General features: G+C 37.9%; 1 protein-coding gene and 1 long non-coding RNA gene across 2 annotated transcripts; one reads left to right on the plus strand and one right to left on the minus strand.

The window, feature by feature from the left end:
* Positions 1 to 18: 18 nt before the first annotated feature.
* ARG1 (arginase 1) lies at positions 19 to 11238 on the minus strand. The gene is made up of 8 exons (XM_032274767.1): positions 11048 to 11238; positions 7635 to 7707; positions 5036 to 5210; positions 2934 to 3093; positions 1623 to 1717; positions 1183 to 1287; positions 849 to 985; positions 19 to 598 (listed from the first exon to the last, which is right to left on the minus strand). The coding sequence occupies exons 1-8, from the start codon at positions 11102 to 11104 to the stop codon at positions 432 to 434; spliced, it is 969 nt and encodes a 322-aa protein (XP_032130658.1). The 5' UTR covers positions 11105 to 11238; the 3' UTR covers positions 19 to 431.
* LOC116549296 lies at positions 9403 to 10418 on the plus strand. Its single transcript, XR_004267790.1, has 2 exons — positions 9403 to 9711; positions 10093 to 10418. It is a non-coding gene; the product is annotated as an uncharacterized LOC116549296 (long non-coding RNA).
* Positions 11239 to 18721: the final 7483 nt, after the last annotated feature.

Here is an 18721-nt window from a genome sequence, read left to right on the forward strand (position 1 = left end):
AATACATAGACAGTGCAATCTTGTTGTAAAGAGTTTATTATAAAAAAAATCACGTCTTTTGAATGACATGGACACAGTACCTTTCCAGATGGGGTAGCTTTGTCTCCTGATTCCAGGAGTCCCGCTCTGTGTATGGGGGCTTTTGTTAAGTGTGCTTATTTTTAATGCCAGCAATTTTTTAATTGTAAATCAATGCATGCTTCTCTTTCTAAGGATAAGCCTTTTGCCAAGTTAGAAAATATAGGCTTTTAAATTCCAAAAAAGAATTTCCACATCTTGAGTTTTACACCAAGAGGGAATTTGTAGTTTATGCTAATTTGAAAAATATTTTTCTGAAAGAACAAATCTTTAGAAGGATAACTGTATGCTTAAGTTATTAGATTTGCTAATTATGCCATTAGCTATGAGATTTGTATTGGCTGTTTCTACATTTACTTAGGTGGCTTAAGGTAATCAATAGGCTTGTGATTACCCTCACGAGCAACTCCAAAACAAGCCAAGGTTATTGCTACTGCTGTGTTCACTGTTCGAATTACTTCTTCTGGTGTCTTCCCCAGGGATGGGTTCACTTCCATTATATCTAATCCTGAGAGTAGCCCTGCAACAACAAATTGTAATAATGTAATTTATAAAATAGTTTACATTTTGAAATTTGTACAGACAGACTTGAAAGATTATCTGCTAACAGAAAATGGTAGCAACCAAGAGAAAACACTTTAGCTATTGCATCACGTGATTGGTGGACATTCTAGAAGTGTCAACTGGGACTTGGTTTTCAGGTCAAGAGGTATAAATATACATTAGTCAAGTGTACACTTGCTTCTCTATTCCCTCAGATTGTTACCTACCTGTTTTGTAGATTTCTTCTGTGATGTAGAGACCTTCTCTGTATGACAGACCTCCCACGACTGGTGTGCCAGTGGCTGGTGTGAAAGATGGGTCCAGTCCGTCAACATCAAAACTCAGATGAATTGGCCTTTTCTTTCTTTTAAAAAGTGGGGAAGGATTTCAGTTTAAAGTTGACAGTTTCACATTCCATAGATAAATATATCTGTCATGTTGCTTTATAAAAAGTAGCAACTCGTTATTTCATGTAAAGACTTTATTAATAATTTACATTGGTTAATGTCAGCAGCAACCTTTTACGTTACACACATGCGTGCACACACAAAAGAATCATACCTTCCTAGTAGATAGCTAAGCGTTTCTTCCATCACCTTGCCAATTCCCAGTCTGTCCACTTCAGTCATTGAAAAGTACTTAATGCCTAGAGTTTTCAAAATGTAGCTATAAAAGAGAAGATAGTTATAATTAATAAGGCTGACGGTGCTTGCCTGCCTCCTTTTAAAGGAAAGAACAATGTAGTAAAATACAGAAAATATTTAGGTTCTATAAACTGTATATATAGCCCGATATGGTTATATTTGTATTTATTTTTAACAGCAAATCAATTGAGATTTAATTGCCTGGATACATATGTATATATGTACATGTATATGAATTTATGTGTGTTGGGCGTATGTGTAGAAAAATAATTTTCTCTCATAGATTTGATCAGTAAAGCACATCTAGCACACAAAGGGACAAAAATGAAGGCAAATCACATCAAAGAATAGGCTTACTGTTCCCCAGGGTCCACGTCTCTCAAGCCAATATACACAATATCCTTGGCAGATATGCAGGGAGTCACCCAGGAGAATCCTGGCACATCAGGAATCTAAAATTGCAATGTTTTCACTTGGTTATATATGATTCTCTTGAACAAATCCTACATTCAAAGTTAAAGACACTTATTGGATTGCCCATATCTTATATTTAGAATATAAATGTAGGAGAAATCATGCAAAAATAATGCAAAATTAAGAAGGGGAGGCATGCTTCCTTTTGAGTGCTTTGACTTTGCCTTGAACCACTTGGCATTTACCTACTTTGTGCCCCATTCCTGCTCTGCCCTTCTTTCCCAGGGCTCCTCTGTAAAGAAATGAGTGTGCTCCCATGACTTTGGTAGGTTTCTTCTTTACTTCCCTTTCTCGGTAAGTCCTTAATGCAGAGGATGGCCTAGGGCAGCTAAGGGAAATTTTTGACCTGTCCTTTGGTTATTCTTCACATCATAATATGATAATATCTGCCTTGTCCCGGAGCCACATTTAGTTTTTCCCCTGCGCTAGGTAGATATTTTGCAAGTTTATAAACCTATCCTTTGGTCATTAGTTCAAAAGACATTACTCCTGAGCATTTAGCATAAGGAGCTTTTAACCTCTTATATAATTATAAAGCCCGAATATTATATCAATAAAAACTTTTTATTGATGTACTATGGCACATCAACAAAAGTTATGAGCTATAATATTAAATTTTAATCTGTCATTTTATTTTACATCTTTTAGAAGTTTCTAGGGAGCAAGGAGATAGTTCTTTCTCTTATGATTTAGATAGGTGCTTTTCCCAGTAAAGATATTAATTCATAAACCATTGTATTTGAAATTTTAAAATTCCTTTTTTGAAAAGGCTCTGTGATGTAGAAGGACTACTTGGTAAGAATGCAGGGCTACGTGGCATGTAGTGGAAAGAGGAAGGATTTAGGAGACCTGGGGCTGGCCCTTGATTTACTATAGGATTGGCATATATCCCGGGCAAGTTGGTTAACCTCTGAACCTCTGCTGATCTGTTTATAAATGATTACTCTCTGCCTCAACTACTAAAAGTGTAGTTTAAAAATTAGCAGAGAAATATATATATTAAATCTGTTTGCAAAGCAGAGATACAGAGCCTTACTGCCTTTTATCAACCAACCCTTTGCTTATTGGCTACAGAGAAAATGATTTGAGATTACACCAAGAATAAGATAGCGTGGGATTTCTTACTTCCCTTCCACCCCCTGAATGTCTACTAAAAAGTGTTCTTTAGCACTAAAATACCAACCAGTCCTTTACCTTTCCTTTTAGTTCCTTCAGGAGGAAAGATACAGGTTGTCCATGCAAGTTGCCAGTTGTGGTTGTCTGTGGAGTGTTGATATCAGTGTGAGCATCCACCCAGATGACTCCTAGATCAGGGTGGACCCTGGCATGGCCAGAGATGCTTCCAATTGCCAAACTTAGGGGGAAAAAATTCATGTGAACATCAGGTTTGCAGTGTCACTACATGCATCATATTCACTCACTTAATGCTCCCACTTGGTTTTCCTTTAAGCCTCAGTGTCTGATATTTCTGATAGGTTCTAAATTAGAGATGCCAATTAGTTATAACAATAGAGAAAGCATAACTTGCACTTAATGCTTACTAACTAGTTATATTTATATCAATTGCATTACCAAAAACAATTGTGATTTTTTCCCCAAAATCCACCTTGTCATAAAACCACAGATTAGAGCTTAGCCAAAAAATAAATGAGTATAAAAATACTAGCCACACAAGAAATTCCTTAGCATAAGACACTGTTCAAGTCTCAGAGTTAAATTTGGATCATGTTCTGTACACTCATGTCTCTTGGTAAATACTTAATTTTATGTAAATTATGACAAGTAAATTATGAGAAAGTCCTTCAGTTTTTCTTAAAATCCAGCTTTTTTATAATTTGGGGGCATCACTCAGAAGTTCTTACATGTTCTTATTCAGAAGTTCTTTAGCTAGCATGTGGCATGTGTTCACTCATTCTAGTTCCCCACTCAACCAGGAACAGACAAAGTACATCCCAAATACTTCAAGCGCCAGACATTTTGCTGGGATGGAAGAGGTAAATGATATCTGGCACAGAAGTTAAAAGTTAGGATATATTAGGTTGGTGCAAAAGTATTATGGTTTTGCCATTTAAAAACTGCAGTTACTTTTGCGCCAAGCTAATACTTATACAATGCCTGTATTCTCCCATTTGCAAATGTGTAAGTATCATTCAGAGAATCATGAACTTTTAGACTCTCAAAGTGGAAGCAATCATGCCTTAATGTAAGGTATGGATTACCCAGTGTGACGTTTGTTTTCCCTTCAGGTTTCTTGTCTTTTGCCATGTGCCATTCATAAAATTTTCACTTACAATTTCTCCACTTAAAAAAAGAAAACGAGCCTCAGTTCCCAATTGCAGTTTTGATACAGAGGCCTTGGTAACAGTTTGGCTTCAGAAGACGAAGCTGAAGAGGCCTGAAGTCACTGACTGCCCACCTCAAGAGCCATAGAAGTGTTTTTGCTTTTAGATCTAATCAGGTTTCTCTGGTAAAATTATCCTAGACCTTGAGAGTAAATATTTTAAAAGGCTCATGCACAAAAATGATCTTTGCCACATTATTTGTAATGGTGAAAATTTTAATGTAACCTGAATTTCTGACAATATGTACGTATATAGCCGTGTAACCCCTTGTTGAAAAATCATGCAGCAGATAAAAAACTGATGCTTGTGATGCTTATGCGTATTACATGAAGTAACAAGGAAATTTGCACTGTAGAGTGAGAACACAACACAGAGTATCCCTCTCTCACACACACGCACACACACACATGCACATACACAAAATTGTTAAAGTCATCATGTACAAGGAAAACAAGATACCATGAAAGAAATGTGCCGGATTTTCAATTCTGGTTGAAAGGGTCGTTAGAGAATTACAATTACATTTTTTTTTTCTTGTGTATGTGTCTGGTTCTTTCAAAAATGTTATAATCATTACTTTTATAATAAAAAACACATACTTTGAAACTGTTGACCTATATGAGTTGTACATAGTATTGGCAATGAAGAACAATAAGCTATGAATCGCCTCACTTACTTATTTAGAAATGTAAGCTTGTGATGAATATTTAGATCAAATCCACTCATATTTCACATGTTTTCTGCTGTACTAGGTCAAAATACAGATATTGTAAGACTTCAAATAGAGCTAAGTCTGTTTCTGTAATAAAGCAGGAACCTATCAAATTTTTTTAAAGGCAGAAAGTTTGCTATAAAATGTAGGTCAACGCTTTTCTGTGTATTTTCTCTTTTCTTGTGGCCTTGGTTACACTTCCTTTGTGCCAGACTCCCATAGACACAATTATTCAACAAGACCTGTGGTCTCCGCCCAGCACCAAGCTGACTCTTCCGTTCTTCTTGACTTCTTCCACCTTGCCAGCCAGCTGCTCGTTCGCTTTTCCCACAGACCTTGGATTCTTCACGATTTGAAAGGGACTGTCATTAGGGATGTCAGCAAAGGGCAGGTCCCCATAATCCTTCACATCACACTCTAAAATTAAAGGTTTTGAGTTAGTAAATAAAAAAGTAGGATACAAATCAGTCTGTGTAGGATGATCACAATTGTATGAAATAGGCATATATTCACAAGTATAAGCAAAGGAAAAACCTGAGAGGTCTATAAACACAGGGAAGGTGGAACCCCGATCCGCTTCTGTTTGACAACATGTTACCAGTACCACACACTGGTGCGTGCTGTATACTAGGCTTGAATCTATTCAGTTAGACTAGATACTAAAATATAACAGTGATGGTTTCTGGTTTGGGCTTAATAGGGAATATCACTGTCTTTTTCTCTGTCTGCCTCCCATCTCTGCTTATGTGCTTTTTACCTTTCCATAGTAAGCATGCTTCATTTTGATAACAATTAAATATATTAATAGATATATATATTCTCAGAAAATTTAGAAAGCACTGATGTATTTTCATCTGGGACACACACACACACACACACACACTCACACACACACACACACACACACACACAATATCCATTGAACCTGCCTCATAGTGGTATCATCAGAATTCAATAAGAATATGTGAATATGTGCTTAGCACTGAGCCTAGCACTTTGGAAGCTCAGGAAATAAAGATTTTTGTTATTCTTTTTGGTAAGGAAAAATTACAGGTAACCCCAAATTCCTAAGGACTTGGTGCGCATCCTAAAAGGCCTTGAGAGAGTTTCGTGTATAACTGTGATATGGGATCAGTTCACTGTTCTGAACCAACTGGCCATCATATATAGTATTTGTTACATGTCGGTGAGAATCTGATTCAGTAATGCCTCTGAGAACTTTCACCTGATATAACACGTGACCAAATTATGCTTGTTAGTTAAGGGACAAGTCCATTTATCCAAGCATTCTGTTCTCTACTGCGTGTCTGTATTTTTGTCGTTTTTTTTTTTTTTTTTTTTTAAGATTTACAAGGTATAATTCTCCTTCATTGAAACCCACTCATTTTAAGCGTGCAGATCAATGAGTTTGAACAAATCTAGTCTTGCAACCACCACCACAATCAAGATTTAAAACACTTCCATTCTCCCCCAAATTCCATCCTGCCCCTTTAGAGGTAATTCCTGCCCCCAACCCCAGGAACTGTGGAACTGCTTTCTTTTGGTATGCCTTTGTCTTTCTAGAATTTCATATCAATAGAATCACGCAGTGTGTAGTCTTTCATGTCTTAGCATGCTGTTTTTGAGACCCACCATGTTCTTGCCTGTGTCTGCAGTCCATTCCTTTCTATTTATTTATTTTTATTTATTTATTTAGAGACAGAGTCTCACTCTGTCGCCCAGGCTAAAGTGCAGTGGTGTAATCTCGGCTCACTGCAACCTCTGCCTCCTGGGTTCAAGCAATTCTCTGCCTCAGACTCCTGAGTAGCTGGGACTACAAGCACCCACTACCACGCCCGGCTAATTTTTGTATTTTTAGTAGAGACGGGGTTTCACCATCTTGGCCAGGCTGGTCTTGAATTCCTGACCTCATGATCCACCCACCTCGACCTCCCATAGTGCTGGGATTACAGGCGTGAGCCACGGCGCCCAGCCCATTCCTTTTCATCATTGAGTACTATCTCATTGCACGGACGTGACACTTTTTGTTTAACCATTTACCAGTTGACAAGCATTTTGCTGTTTCCATCTTTTGGTTATTATAAATATTGCGGCCCTCAAACATTCAAGTACAAATCTCTTACCCAAGAGAAATGGAAACATATCCACATAAAGACTTGTACTTGAATGTTTGTAATTATACTTCTCTCCACCTACAATTGCTGGGTCAAAACGTAAATATATGTTTACTTAAGAAACTACCCACCTGTTTTCAAGGTGGCTGTATCATTTGGATTCCTATCAGAAATATATGAGAGTTCTAGTTGCTCCACATCCTAACCAATACTTTATCGGCAACTTGTTTATAAAGATAGCAGAGAATTGAGCCCATGCTTTAAAAATAGACATAATATTGCATTTGCATGCTTATGTATATGTACGTATATATACACACTGTGCAAACACTAGGTGCTGTTATCATCATTATTACTGTTTTATTTTATTTCATTTCACAAATAGGGCTCCTGTTGCTGGTAGCATACTTCCTGCTGCCCCTTGCCTTCCATTTGCTCCTCCACCCGCTCCCCTACCATCCACCCCAACCCCAGTTCTTGCACATGCAAATTCCCTTATACCACAGTTTGGCTGGAAAGAAAATATCTGAGAAATGATGTACATCCAGCGATGCTTCCTGAGCATTCTCCCACGCCATGCTGCTTTTGTAGGATGTGCTTCTAAGGTTATAGCCAGTACCGCAATTCTGCGTAAATATTCCAGACACACTCCACATTCACAGGGGCCTGCTCCTTCCTTCAGGGTGGGGAGGAAATCAGGCTGACCATCTTTTAACTTTAAAATTACCTTGTTCTTTAAGTTTCTCAAGCAGACCAGCCTTTCTCAATACTGCAGGGCCTTCTTCCACCCCTCCTCGTGGCTGAACAATTAAAAAATAAAGTACTTCAGACATTATCATCACCAACAGATGCTCACAGTAAGAACCCTTTTCATTATTTAATCAGTTGAACTGTGGCTATCATTTTTTGAGCTCCTACAGAGCCAGGAATTTACATTATCTCATTTAATCTTCACAGCAAGGTAGACTGAACGACTCTTATGCCAAATAGAAAGACTTAGAATCACAAAGGTTATATGAGTTTCAGACAGGCACACAGCTAATAAGTGGCAGAGCCTATGTTCATATTCAGGTCTTTGGATTCCAAAACCTGCATCCCCTCTTCCCATCAAACCATGTTATCAACAGAGTGAACACACAGTTTGTGCAAAAGCAGTCTGATAGATGAGATCCAATAATGAAAAGGCTTTTGTCTTTTGAGTCCCTCATAAGCTGATAGGAGATATGAGCATTTAACCCTAATTATAATACACAGCTGCTTAAATCAAGATATAAAATGTCATAGTAACAAAAACAGGGTGCTTTTAAGACTATCGGGGATAGAGCGAGTCAGTAAAGGCTACAAGAAATAAATGTTTATGTTGAGTCTTGCAACATGAGTAGGTACTCAAGAAAACAATACAGAGTGATGGAAAAACTCTGCAAACCAAGGGAACAATTTGGGCAAAAGTATCAAAAGACTGTGGCATGAAAGAGACCTACGTGCTTGTCCTCACAGCAGCAAGCCAGAGCTCTTGAGGAGAAAGCAGGCAACAGGCAAAATTATCACCTGGGAGATGAAAACCACAAACAAAGACCAACCCAGTGATTTCAGTGTGGCCTGCTCAAACAGTAGACGGGAAGTTCTACCCTTGCTGCTTTGATACTAGGGAAGCTAACACTCTTCCTCAAAGGAACAAGTCTTCCTCAGCCCCCTGACCAACTAGAGGTCTAAAGACACAGTTCTTTTCTTTATCTTTCTGATTCTAATTTCCAGCAGGGCTTTCAGATGCAGAAAATTATTGCATGTTGTCGGATGAGACAGTGTGCTAACAGACACGTTGTGCTGAGACACAGTGTGCTAAGAGAATCCAATCTTTAGGATTGGGACTGCGGCATCAAAGTAAGCAAATATTTCTTCCTCATTCAAAGGACCAGAAGACTTGCCCTGGGTGCCAGGCAAATCCTTGGTGTCAAATTCCTGTCCCTGGCAGCAAGGGACCCACCCCATCCTCTGTCTGACACATTTTGCTCCTTTACTCCCTTTTTGCTTGACACACCTCCCTCTCCCCAATCAAGTAGACATAATTTCCTCTTCTTTCAACCCCCGTAGGGTACTGCTTGGTTCATGGTTTGCCTTTAGTTTTGTGTCTGTGTCTGTATTTTCCTCGTTGTTAGATTTCAGTCCAGCTCTGTTTACATTTGGGCACTATGTTTTGTAGTGTAGAGCTGACATGTAGTAGACGCTCAGTAATCCTCAGCTTGGTCAAACTCCTTGACTTTTTTCTCTTTCTCCCTTTCAGACTTTAGAATAAATGTCATAGACCCCTTAGTTGACACTGTATTTGCTATAACACAGTTACTAAATTTTCTAGCATTCTTTTTTATTTGTTTCATTCAAATGGCTTCTCATGATTAGTCTTTCCTTTTGCTTGCTGTATCTGCCCACTTTGGAAATTGCTTTGTCAGCTCCACTGACTTTCTAAGCTGGGCCCAATCCCTAACTGGCCACAAGTATAAAGTCCCCTTCAGAGTTGAATCATCTGAAGGGACATCAGTGCAAATCAAGGGCATAGGCATATGAATCAGATTATCCTGTCTGGAATCATGCAATCAAGGCTGTGTGACTTTGAGCACATTACCAAATCTCTCTGAGCCTTTTTTCAACCCAATTGTAAGGTAAATGTAATACCTACCTCATTGTTTGCTCGCTGCCCTGCAAGGGGGTGAGACAGGGAATGAAGCCCTTTCTCAGACTCAACATTTTAGTCATCTGCCCTCTAATCCTTTCCTTTTGCCTGCTTGTCAAACCTGTATCTCCTTTGGGTGAGGACAAATGCTTGTATGTTTGCCATTTTGTCCTTTTTGTTCTATGACTTAGTGTAAAAAAATCTCTCTCTCTTAGTCCTTACAATCATGAGACAATGAACTCCATCGTCACGGCCCTGCTTTAATGTGAGAGGGGTGGTGGAGAGAGGAGACTTGCTTCCCTTTTGTCGGTTTTTAAAATTATATATTTTTTATAACTTGTTCCAGAATAGGTGAGCACATTGTGGATTTTAAAAGGAACACTTCTGTGTCAGCAAAATACCCATGTGTTTGTGAAAGACTTTTGGAGGATTTCCAGGGGAAGAAAAGTAGTATTTACTGACAGTCCAAATGCAGTATGGGTCTCTAACCTCTGGCCTCTCTCAATTTGTTTTGCAGTAAAAAGTCAGAGCACACAACACGGGGTCCAGATCAAGAGGAAGCAAAACGCTGCCCAGATTCTGAGAAACCTGGAGAAAATCAGCCTTCGGAGTTTCAACACACACGTTGTCCTGTTTGATTTTGTTCTTTGTTTTTTATCCTCTTAAGGACAGATACATGTTGAAGTCTATGGTGTTCTGTCATCTCATTCTCTTTACCAGAATAGGTGTGCCCAGGCAGAAAAAAAAGGGTATTCAAATGTTGCTGGCATGTGTGGATTCACAGCTGGTGGCTCTGAGGAAGTCTGGGAGTTCCATAAATCCATTCAAATCCTTTTAGATTTGTCAACCTGCAGTAGGATTTTCTTTCTTTTTCTGTTCTTTTTTCCCCTTCCAAGAGAGGTCCATAAAGGATTCTACCTAGCCCATGAATGAGCAGTTTCATAGAATCATTAAAACCCTAACATGACATGAATTATTCACAAAGTTGCATGAAATAATAATATTTAGGTTATACAAATTATAAGAAGTCTGGAGGTTACCATCAATCTATTAAATTTTTCTAGGTATTAATTACAGATCTAAACAAATGTATTTTCTTAAAATCCTCTCTTCCTCTACATACACACAGTAACATCAAAAGCAACAAGAGCAACTAAACCTAAACACCTAGCTACAATGCAGAAATAGTCCATTTCAATTCAAAGAAAAGCATTTTCTCCTAAAACCTAGGAGGAAACATTCTGTAGGTTCAAATGAATTTGACTTTGGCTGAGATCAGGAGCCACAGAGTAAGTGGGTTTGTGACTATAATTATACAATGTGGGAAAATGGCGAGAGGACTCTAAAATATGCATTTCCAGGCCAGATTGTATCAGAAAACTTAACTAACCAGACAATAACCTCTCACAAATTTTGAAGTCCCAAATTTTCAACAAAATTCCAGGTATTCAAAGAAAGACTTTTTTACTTACCTGTCCCTTTGAGAAAGGAGCTCCGATAATCCCTATGGTTTTGGGCTTGGCACTCATGCTCTGACACTTCTCTTTGCTGCACTTGAACTCTTCAGTTAGTCAACCCTCAATGACAGAGGGCACATCTTTTCTTTCCATTTATACTGGGTTGAATAAACAATATTTATTCTAATGAAGGCAGCTGGCTCCACCCACTAAAACAAAGAATGGTAGAGTCAACAGTCTTGCAAATTCTTCATACGTGGAGTAACCATAATTCCTCTGAGTCTAGGTCTCTAATTAAGTCACAATTATTCACGTTCTTACTTCACACCCTTTTCAAAAAACCAGCCAGATGACATTAATGTTTCCTTAGACAATTGACAAATTTCACAACTACATAAGACATACCATTGTTCTGGCTCAGGGAACTCAGGGCAAGGCACTTTCCTCCTCCAGACCTCTGAAGACCTCCTTATAGAAGAAGGGCCAGGCTTGGCAAGACTGTCTGTCACATCCCTTCCAGCCCTAACATCCTAAGATTTCACATATGAGGGTAAATGGTAAATCTACAAGACACATTTCATAAACTTTTAGGGTACACTATCATAAAGAATATATAACTTCCTTTTTTTGATTATTACTTTAAAAGATTACTTGATTCAGAACTCAGGGATGTTACCATTTTTGAAATATGGTAGACAAAAATATAACTGTTGGAATCATATCATAATCAAAGTATAGAAATCAACATAGCCAACATTGTGTTTTTAATCATGTGTCAGATGCTCTTCTGTTTCATATTACCTTATTTAATATTTATACCAATTTTACATGAAGTCTCATGATTGGTGCCATTATACTGATGAAGAACCTGAAGCTCAGAGAGGTTGCCAACATAGGTTGTAGAAGAGGAGCCGGGGTTCAGTCTTAGGCATTCTGAATCCACTTAACCATTGGGCTTATATTCTAAACTTATAAATCAATCCATAGAGATTTGCCTTCAAATTTCATTGCTAGAATTTTTTCTTAGAAAAATTCACATCCTAAAAGTTCTTCCTACGCCAAACTGAGATTGCCTTCCTGTCATTTGAACCATTTGTCACCACCTGTAATCCAAGTGAAGCACATTATCTCTTGGCTGTCATGTCTTTTTTGGATTTCTATTGTTTAGGTTGAATATCTCCAAATACCTCGCCAGTTTCTTGTGTTACATAGTTGCCACTTTCCTTCAGGTCACCAACTTGGTCACTCTCTTCAAAATATCTTGCTTCCCTCTGCCTTTCCTAAATAGGACATCCAGAACCGAGTTCACATATCCAAATACAGGCAGAGTCATCTGGTCTATCAGACACACATTTGATAACACCTGACTTTTCCAAGTCACCAATAAAAATGTTGAACAAGGCAGCACTTTTATAAACACTCTGTGACATTCCACTGGAAACCTTAACCTAGATTGACATAGCTCCATTAATTAATCATCAGTCGAGGTAAAACTGATCCCTAATTTCCAGCTCAACCACTCCATCCTGTTCACTAGGATATCATAAGAAAATTTTACCAGGTTTCTCAATAAAATCTCACCACACTTTACTACCTTTATCTTCTGCCAGTCTGACTTCTCTGTCAAAGTTGATGAGCTGACCTTGACAGGTCCAGTTCCTGGTGAACTCATGCTGACTTCTAGTGATTGCTGCTTCCTTTTTATTATTAACACAAGCTATTTTTTCAATCTCCAAAGCTATCATCTCAAGACTTCTAAAGGAAGAAAATAGGGGGCATCTCACCTATATCAGTCTATCAAAGATCCACTTTTTTCAGCTCAGTTCTTTCATTAATCTTAGAGTATGTATATTGAGGTTTTAAAAGCCCTTCTAACGCTGCAGACCTCTGAAACAAACATTGGAAGAAAAACCCTACCCAGCATTTTCTTGGGAATGAGACCACATCTTATTTGACCTTAATCCAATGCTGCTGGAATAAGATTTGACACATAATAGGCCCTTGTATTAGTCCCCTATGGCTGCTGTAGCAAAGTACAAGTACTTTGTAAGTACAAAGTGAGTGCTTAAAAAAAAACAACAGAATTTTTTTTGTCCATAGTTTAGAGGATAGAAGTCTGAAATCCAGGTGTCAGCAGAGCCGTGCTCCCTCTGAGACCTGCAGGGGAACACTTTCTGCCTCTTCCTCGCTTCTGGAGGTTTTTCTGGCAATCTTTGGCATTTTTTGACTCATAGAAGCAGCCCTCCAATCCTCCGTCTTCACTTGGCACTCTCCCTGTGTCTGTGTGTTGTCACATGCTGTCTTCTCACGGGGATACCACTCATATTGGGTTAAGGGCCCACCCCACTCTAGTATGGCATCACATTCACATCTGCAATGACCCTGTTTCCAAATAGAGCCACATTCTGAAATTCTGAAAGTTAGGACATCAACATATCTTTGGAGGGACGTAACTGGACCTCTAGCAGCCCTAATTAATATCACTGAAATGATAAAGAGAGCACAAATTAAAGAGTTACATGCTGAGAGGGGCCAAAAAAATGACACTCTCTTACCGTCTATTTGTTTTTCTTTCTGTTGCTCCAAACTGCAGCCCATTTCTGCATTGTCTTTTCAACAGCTGGCTAACAGATGAGAATTCTTTCCAGATAACGCCCAGGATTCTTAGCACTTTTAGCAAAGACCAGAATGTACACAAAATCTGAAGAACTAAATCTTGAGTTGGGTGACTTCGGGGAATCATTTTGTTTGGTACATGGCCTAGACCCCTTAAATCCAATGTAGGAAGATTGTACCTGGTCCTGGAACGCTAAACCCTAGAGTTTTATGGAAAAGTTCAAAGTGAATGATCTCTGGGTCAGTTACCTAGTCATTTCTTTGAGTAGGAACTCTCTTAACCTCTTAAGGCATATTAGTAGCCTAAGCAGAGTGAGTCACCAAAAAAAGAAGGTGCATAAGAAGAAGTGTCTAGCTCGTGTTGCTTTACAACTACATTTTAGTAGATACCTTCTCTTTCCTTCCTTTTTTTTCTCTTTACCTTCCAGACTTGAGGCGGCACTCTTACGAATGTGGAGGCTGTAGGAAACAAGCTGTTAAAGAGCAGTGCTAGTGTTCTCTCTATGAGCATAGGGAGCTCAAGGCAGCACTGTTCTGGGACCAAGTGGCAGAGAGGAACCCAAAGAGGGAGCTACACCCACTTTGGTGCCCTGAGTTCTCCAGAGATGTCACCCAATGTCCAAACCAGTCCCTGGACTATAGCGTTGAAGTCAAGGGAAAGATATTTAAGTTTTGTTTTGGAGGCTTCAGCTACAGACCTCTAAAGAGGGTCTAAAAATAGTTAAGAAGACCGAAGGTGTAAATAAAAGGGAATTAAAACCAGTAGGTTCAGGAGTACATATGGATTGCCTCTCCGTATTCATAGAAATAATTCAAAGACTTAACATTCCACAAAAGTGGGTGAGAATTACATGCAGGGAACTACTGTGTATGTCCATTATTGAGATCTAGATTTACCCCAAGATCAGTGTGGCCTGGAGCATAGAATTATAGAATACGAAATAACTGTGGCCCCTGAGGTACAGTGGCATCTCCAAGTTTTGTAGCTACTTGAGTCTAGAACTGAGAATGAAATCCACAATTCTTGGATCCTCCATGTTTCTTGGATAATGCTGGATTCTTCAAACATTCCTCCCACATGCTGATGTCACCTAAACCTGCAAGACTACTTCATGCTTGTAAACAAGAGTCAATCTTTAGCTTTTAAAAGATTAAAGGAATTTTCAGAATCTTTCTGAGACCAAATTTGATGAGTAATGGACTACACACTCGGAAAAATGGAAAAAATAACGTGAAGAAAATCAATCATGTTTTCTACACAAAAGCGGAGAGTCAATCAAAGTTTACATTTTTTTTTTTCAGTGTCTTCTTTCTCTTGATTTGGTTTATTTAGTGATGGGTGCCCTCAAAATCTATCTTCTCTGGAAAATAAAACTAAAAGTAAAACAAAATTTTACTGTTTGCTGAAGCATTTTACTGCATCTATCTATTAATTAACACTTTATATCAGTTTCTTATAATTATTAAAGAAAACCAAAACTATTAATTTAAGAGATGGTAGTATTTTTGTAAGATAAAGTAGCTTGGCTCATACTCTAGAAACTAACTTATCTAAGCTGCCATTGAAGCATTTCTGGAGGACAGTGGTTTTGGCTAGATGTTTTTCAGGTTTCTCTCTTTTACCTGGACATTCTGTAGCCTTGGTGTGGTGTATCTTGGTATAGATTTTTATATATCCTTTTTAGATTTCATATATATTTCTTGGATTTTCTAGGCTTCATGGATGTGTAGATTTGCATTATTTGTCAATTTTTACAAAAATCTTGGCTTTTTTTTTTTTTTTATGATTAGCCTTCTGAGCCAGGGTAAGCTCAGAGACTCTGAAATCCTATTTTTATGTGAGCTTCCCATTTCAGAAGCTGAAAGTCTACAGGTATATTTTTGAAAATAGACAAAATACAGTGGGAAGTTTAACTTGCGATCTTTCCAGTGACATTTCCCAAAAGCAGAAGTAAACAGGATACACTTTCTCCATATAGACTCTCTGAAGGTGTGGCTGAAGACATGTCTGCAAGGAGGCCTGGCTCTCTAGTTCTTCAGGGTCAAGAACAAATAATTGGATTGATTGCTGAGATCATGAAACATCTTCACTTGGCAGAGTCTGGCTCCTTCAAAGCTAGTCAGTTTTGCTATAAATTATCTGATGAAGGACAGAGCTCATCTGGCACACCTAACTGCACACCTGTATTCTGTGGGTGGTTTTGAACAAATATTCCTAAGGAAGAGGTGAGCTGATGAAGTAAAAGACCCTGCACATCTAGATTCTTTAATAATTAATCAACTAATAAGTATTTACCAAATAATCATTTTACTTAGTGCTTGCTGCTATGTTGTTTGCTATTTGAGATCCAGGAAATAATATATGATCAGTACCCTTAACTCAGGATCAGCTTTCATAAAATTGCCATGTATCTTTAGTCTCCTTTCCCCTGGTATAGTTGCTCAGTTTTTCTTTGTCTTATGTCAACTTCAACTTTTGCAGAGTCTCTCAAGTTGAGAATTAAATAATTCAAGTTTTGCATTTTTTAAAGAATACTACAAAAGTAACGTGATGTACTTCTCAGTGTATCACATTAGGAGGGATTTAATGTTGGTCTGTCCATTACTGTGTTAACTTTAATCACTTGGTTAAAGTAGTACCTCTCAAGTTTCTCCTGTGTAAATTTGCTATTTTTCTTTTGTAATAAATAAGTATCATGTGGTGGCAATACCTTAATATTATATAATTATCCTGTTTCTCATCACACTTTGACCCACTAAGCTTAGCATCCATTGATGATTCTTGACTAAGTAATTGTTGCTGTGATGTTTACCAGATGGTAATTGTCTATTTCTATCATTTTATGTTATTTTTAAGAAAATAAATACTAGTTAATAATTTGACAGATGTAATTTCTCAATGAAATTAAGAAAAATGTAAGCTTTATTAATATTTATCAATTTAATACATACATTTCAATGAGTTTGTACATATGCATACATCCATGATACTATCACCACAAATAAGACATTAACTCCAAAAAGGGGGAAAAAAACCGTAAATACTGTAAAGCAGAGTAAAAAAGTAAAAAAAGTAAAAAAGGAAAAAATATTTTGTTTGAAACACTTCGAGCAACAAAGGGCCAATGGCCTTAATGAAAAGAAGCTCTTAAAAATCATTAAGGAGACGTAAATCTAAGACCTCAAAACTATGAAACTATTACAAGAAAACATTGAAGAACATCTCCAGGATGTTGGGCTGGGAGTAATACCCCACAAGGACAGGCACCAAAGCAAAAATAGACCAATGGGATCAGATCAAGTTAAACAGCTTCTGCACAGGAAAGGAAACAATCAACAAAGTGAAGAGACAACCTGCAGAATGGGAGAAAATATTTATAAACTACCTATCTGACAAAGGATTAATAACCAGAGTACGTAAGGAGCTCAAACAACTCTAAGAAAAAATCTAATCATCCAATCAAAAAATGGGCAAAAGATTTGAATAGATATTTCTCAAAAGAAGACATACAAATGACAAACAAGCCTATGAAAAGGTGCTCAGCATCACTGATCATCAGTGACATGCCAATCAAAACTACAATGAAGTATCATCTCACCCCAGTTAAAATGGCTTTCATCCAAAAGACAGGCAATAACAAATGCTGGTGAGGAAGTGCAGAAAAGGGAACCCTTGTACACTGTTGGTGGGAATGTAAATTAGTACAACCACCCTGGAGAACAGTTTACAGGTTCCTCAAAAAAGTAAAAATAGAGCTATCATATGATCCAGTGATCTCACAGCCAAAACAAAGGAAATTAGTATATTGAAGAGATACCTGACCTACCATGTTTATTGCAGCGCTATTCATAATAACCAAGATTTAGAAGCAACCTAAGTGTCCATCAACAGAGGAATGAATAAAGAAAATGTGTTATATGTACACAATGAAGTAATACTGAGGCGTAAGAAGAACGAGATCCTATCATTTGCAATAACATGGATGGAAGTGGAGATCATTGTGTTAAGTGAAATAAGCCTGGCACAGAAGGACAAACATTGCATGTTCTCACTCATTTGTGGGATCTGAAAATCAAAACAGTTCAACTCAAGAATGCAACTGAACTTGGACATGGAGAGTAGAAGGATGGTTACCAGAGGCCGGGAAAGGTAGTAGGAGGACTGGGGGAGGTGTGGACAAAAAAAAAAAAGAGAGAGAGAATGAGTAAGACCTACTATTTGATAGCACAACAGTATGACTATAGTTAACTTAATTTCCCACTTTTAAATAACTAAAAGAATATACTCCGATTGTAAAACAAAGAATAAATTTATGAGGAGCTGGATACCCCACTCTTCACGATGTGATTATTGCACATTACATGCCTGTATCAAAAGATTTCATGTACCTCAAAATAAATATATATACCTACTATGTACCCACAAAAATTAAAAATAATTTTTTTTCAAAAATAATTAAGGAAAAACAAAGGAGAACAAAATATGGAAAAACAGCTTACTCACATATGGCAAGTAAATAAATTGCGGAAAAGAAACCAGGATTCCCACAGTCTGAAAAAGGAGTTAGATATAAGGAAAGGCAAAAAGCTAGAACCTGTCCAGTGTTGTTAAATAAGAGGATCCATATGAACTCATGGTTTTCAATATATTTTCAAGTGACTAGATATAGAAACAAGAAGTGTGTGTGTGTGTGTGTGTGTGTGTGTGTGTGTGTGTATTCATATATTTCCCAGCTCTCTGCTGAAAGAGCCTAGAGATTGATTTCCCAGTAACAATGGATACCTCTGCACGTGCTTCTTGGTCTGCATCTACCATTCTCTTTTTAAAAAAATTTATTTATTATACTTTAAGTTCTGGGGCACATGTGCAGATCGTGCAGGTTTGTTTCATAGGTATACACGTGCCATGGTGGTGGTTTGCTGCATCTACATTCTATCTACCATTCCATCTACCATTCTCAAATAAAAGAGACCAGGTCCTTAGAGACATGGGTCATTCCAGGGCTGGAAGAGAGAAAGTATAAGCTGCAAGTACAAAATAAGCCTGAAATCTCCTGTAGTACCAGAAAGTAA

This window comes from Sapajus apella, unplaced genomic scaffold, assembly GCF_009761245.1.
Source record: "Sapajus apella isolate SASKATOON/1434 unplaced genomic scaffold, GSC_monkey_1.0 scaffold6, whole genome shotgun sequence".
NCBI classification, from domain to species: domain Eukaryota; kingdom Metazoa; phylum Chordata; class Mammalia; order Primates; family Cebidae; genus Sapajus; species Sapajus apella.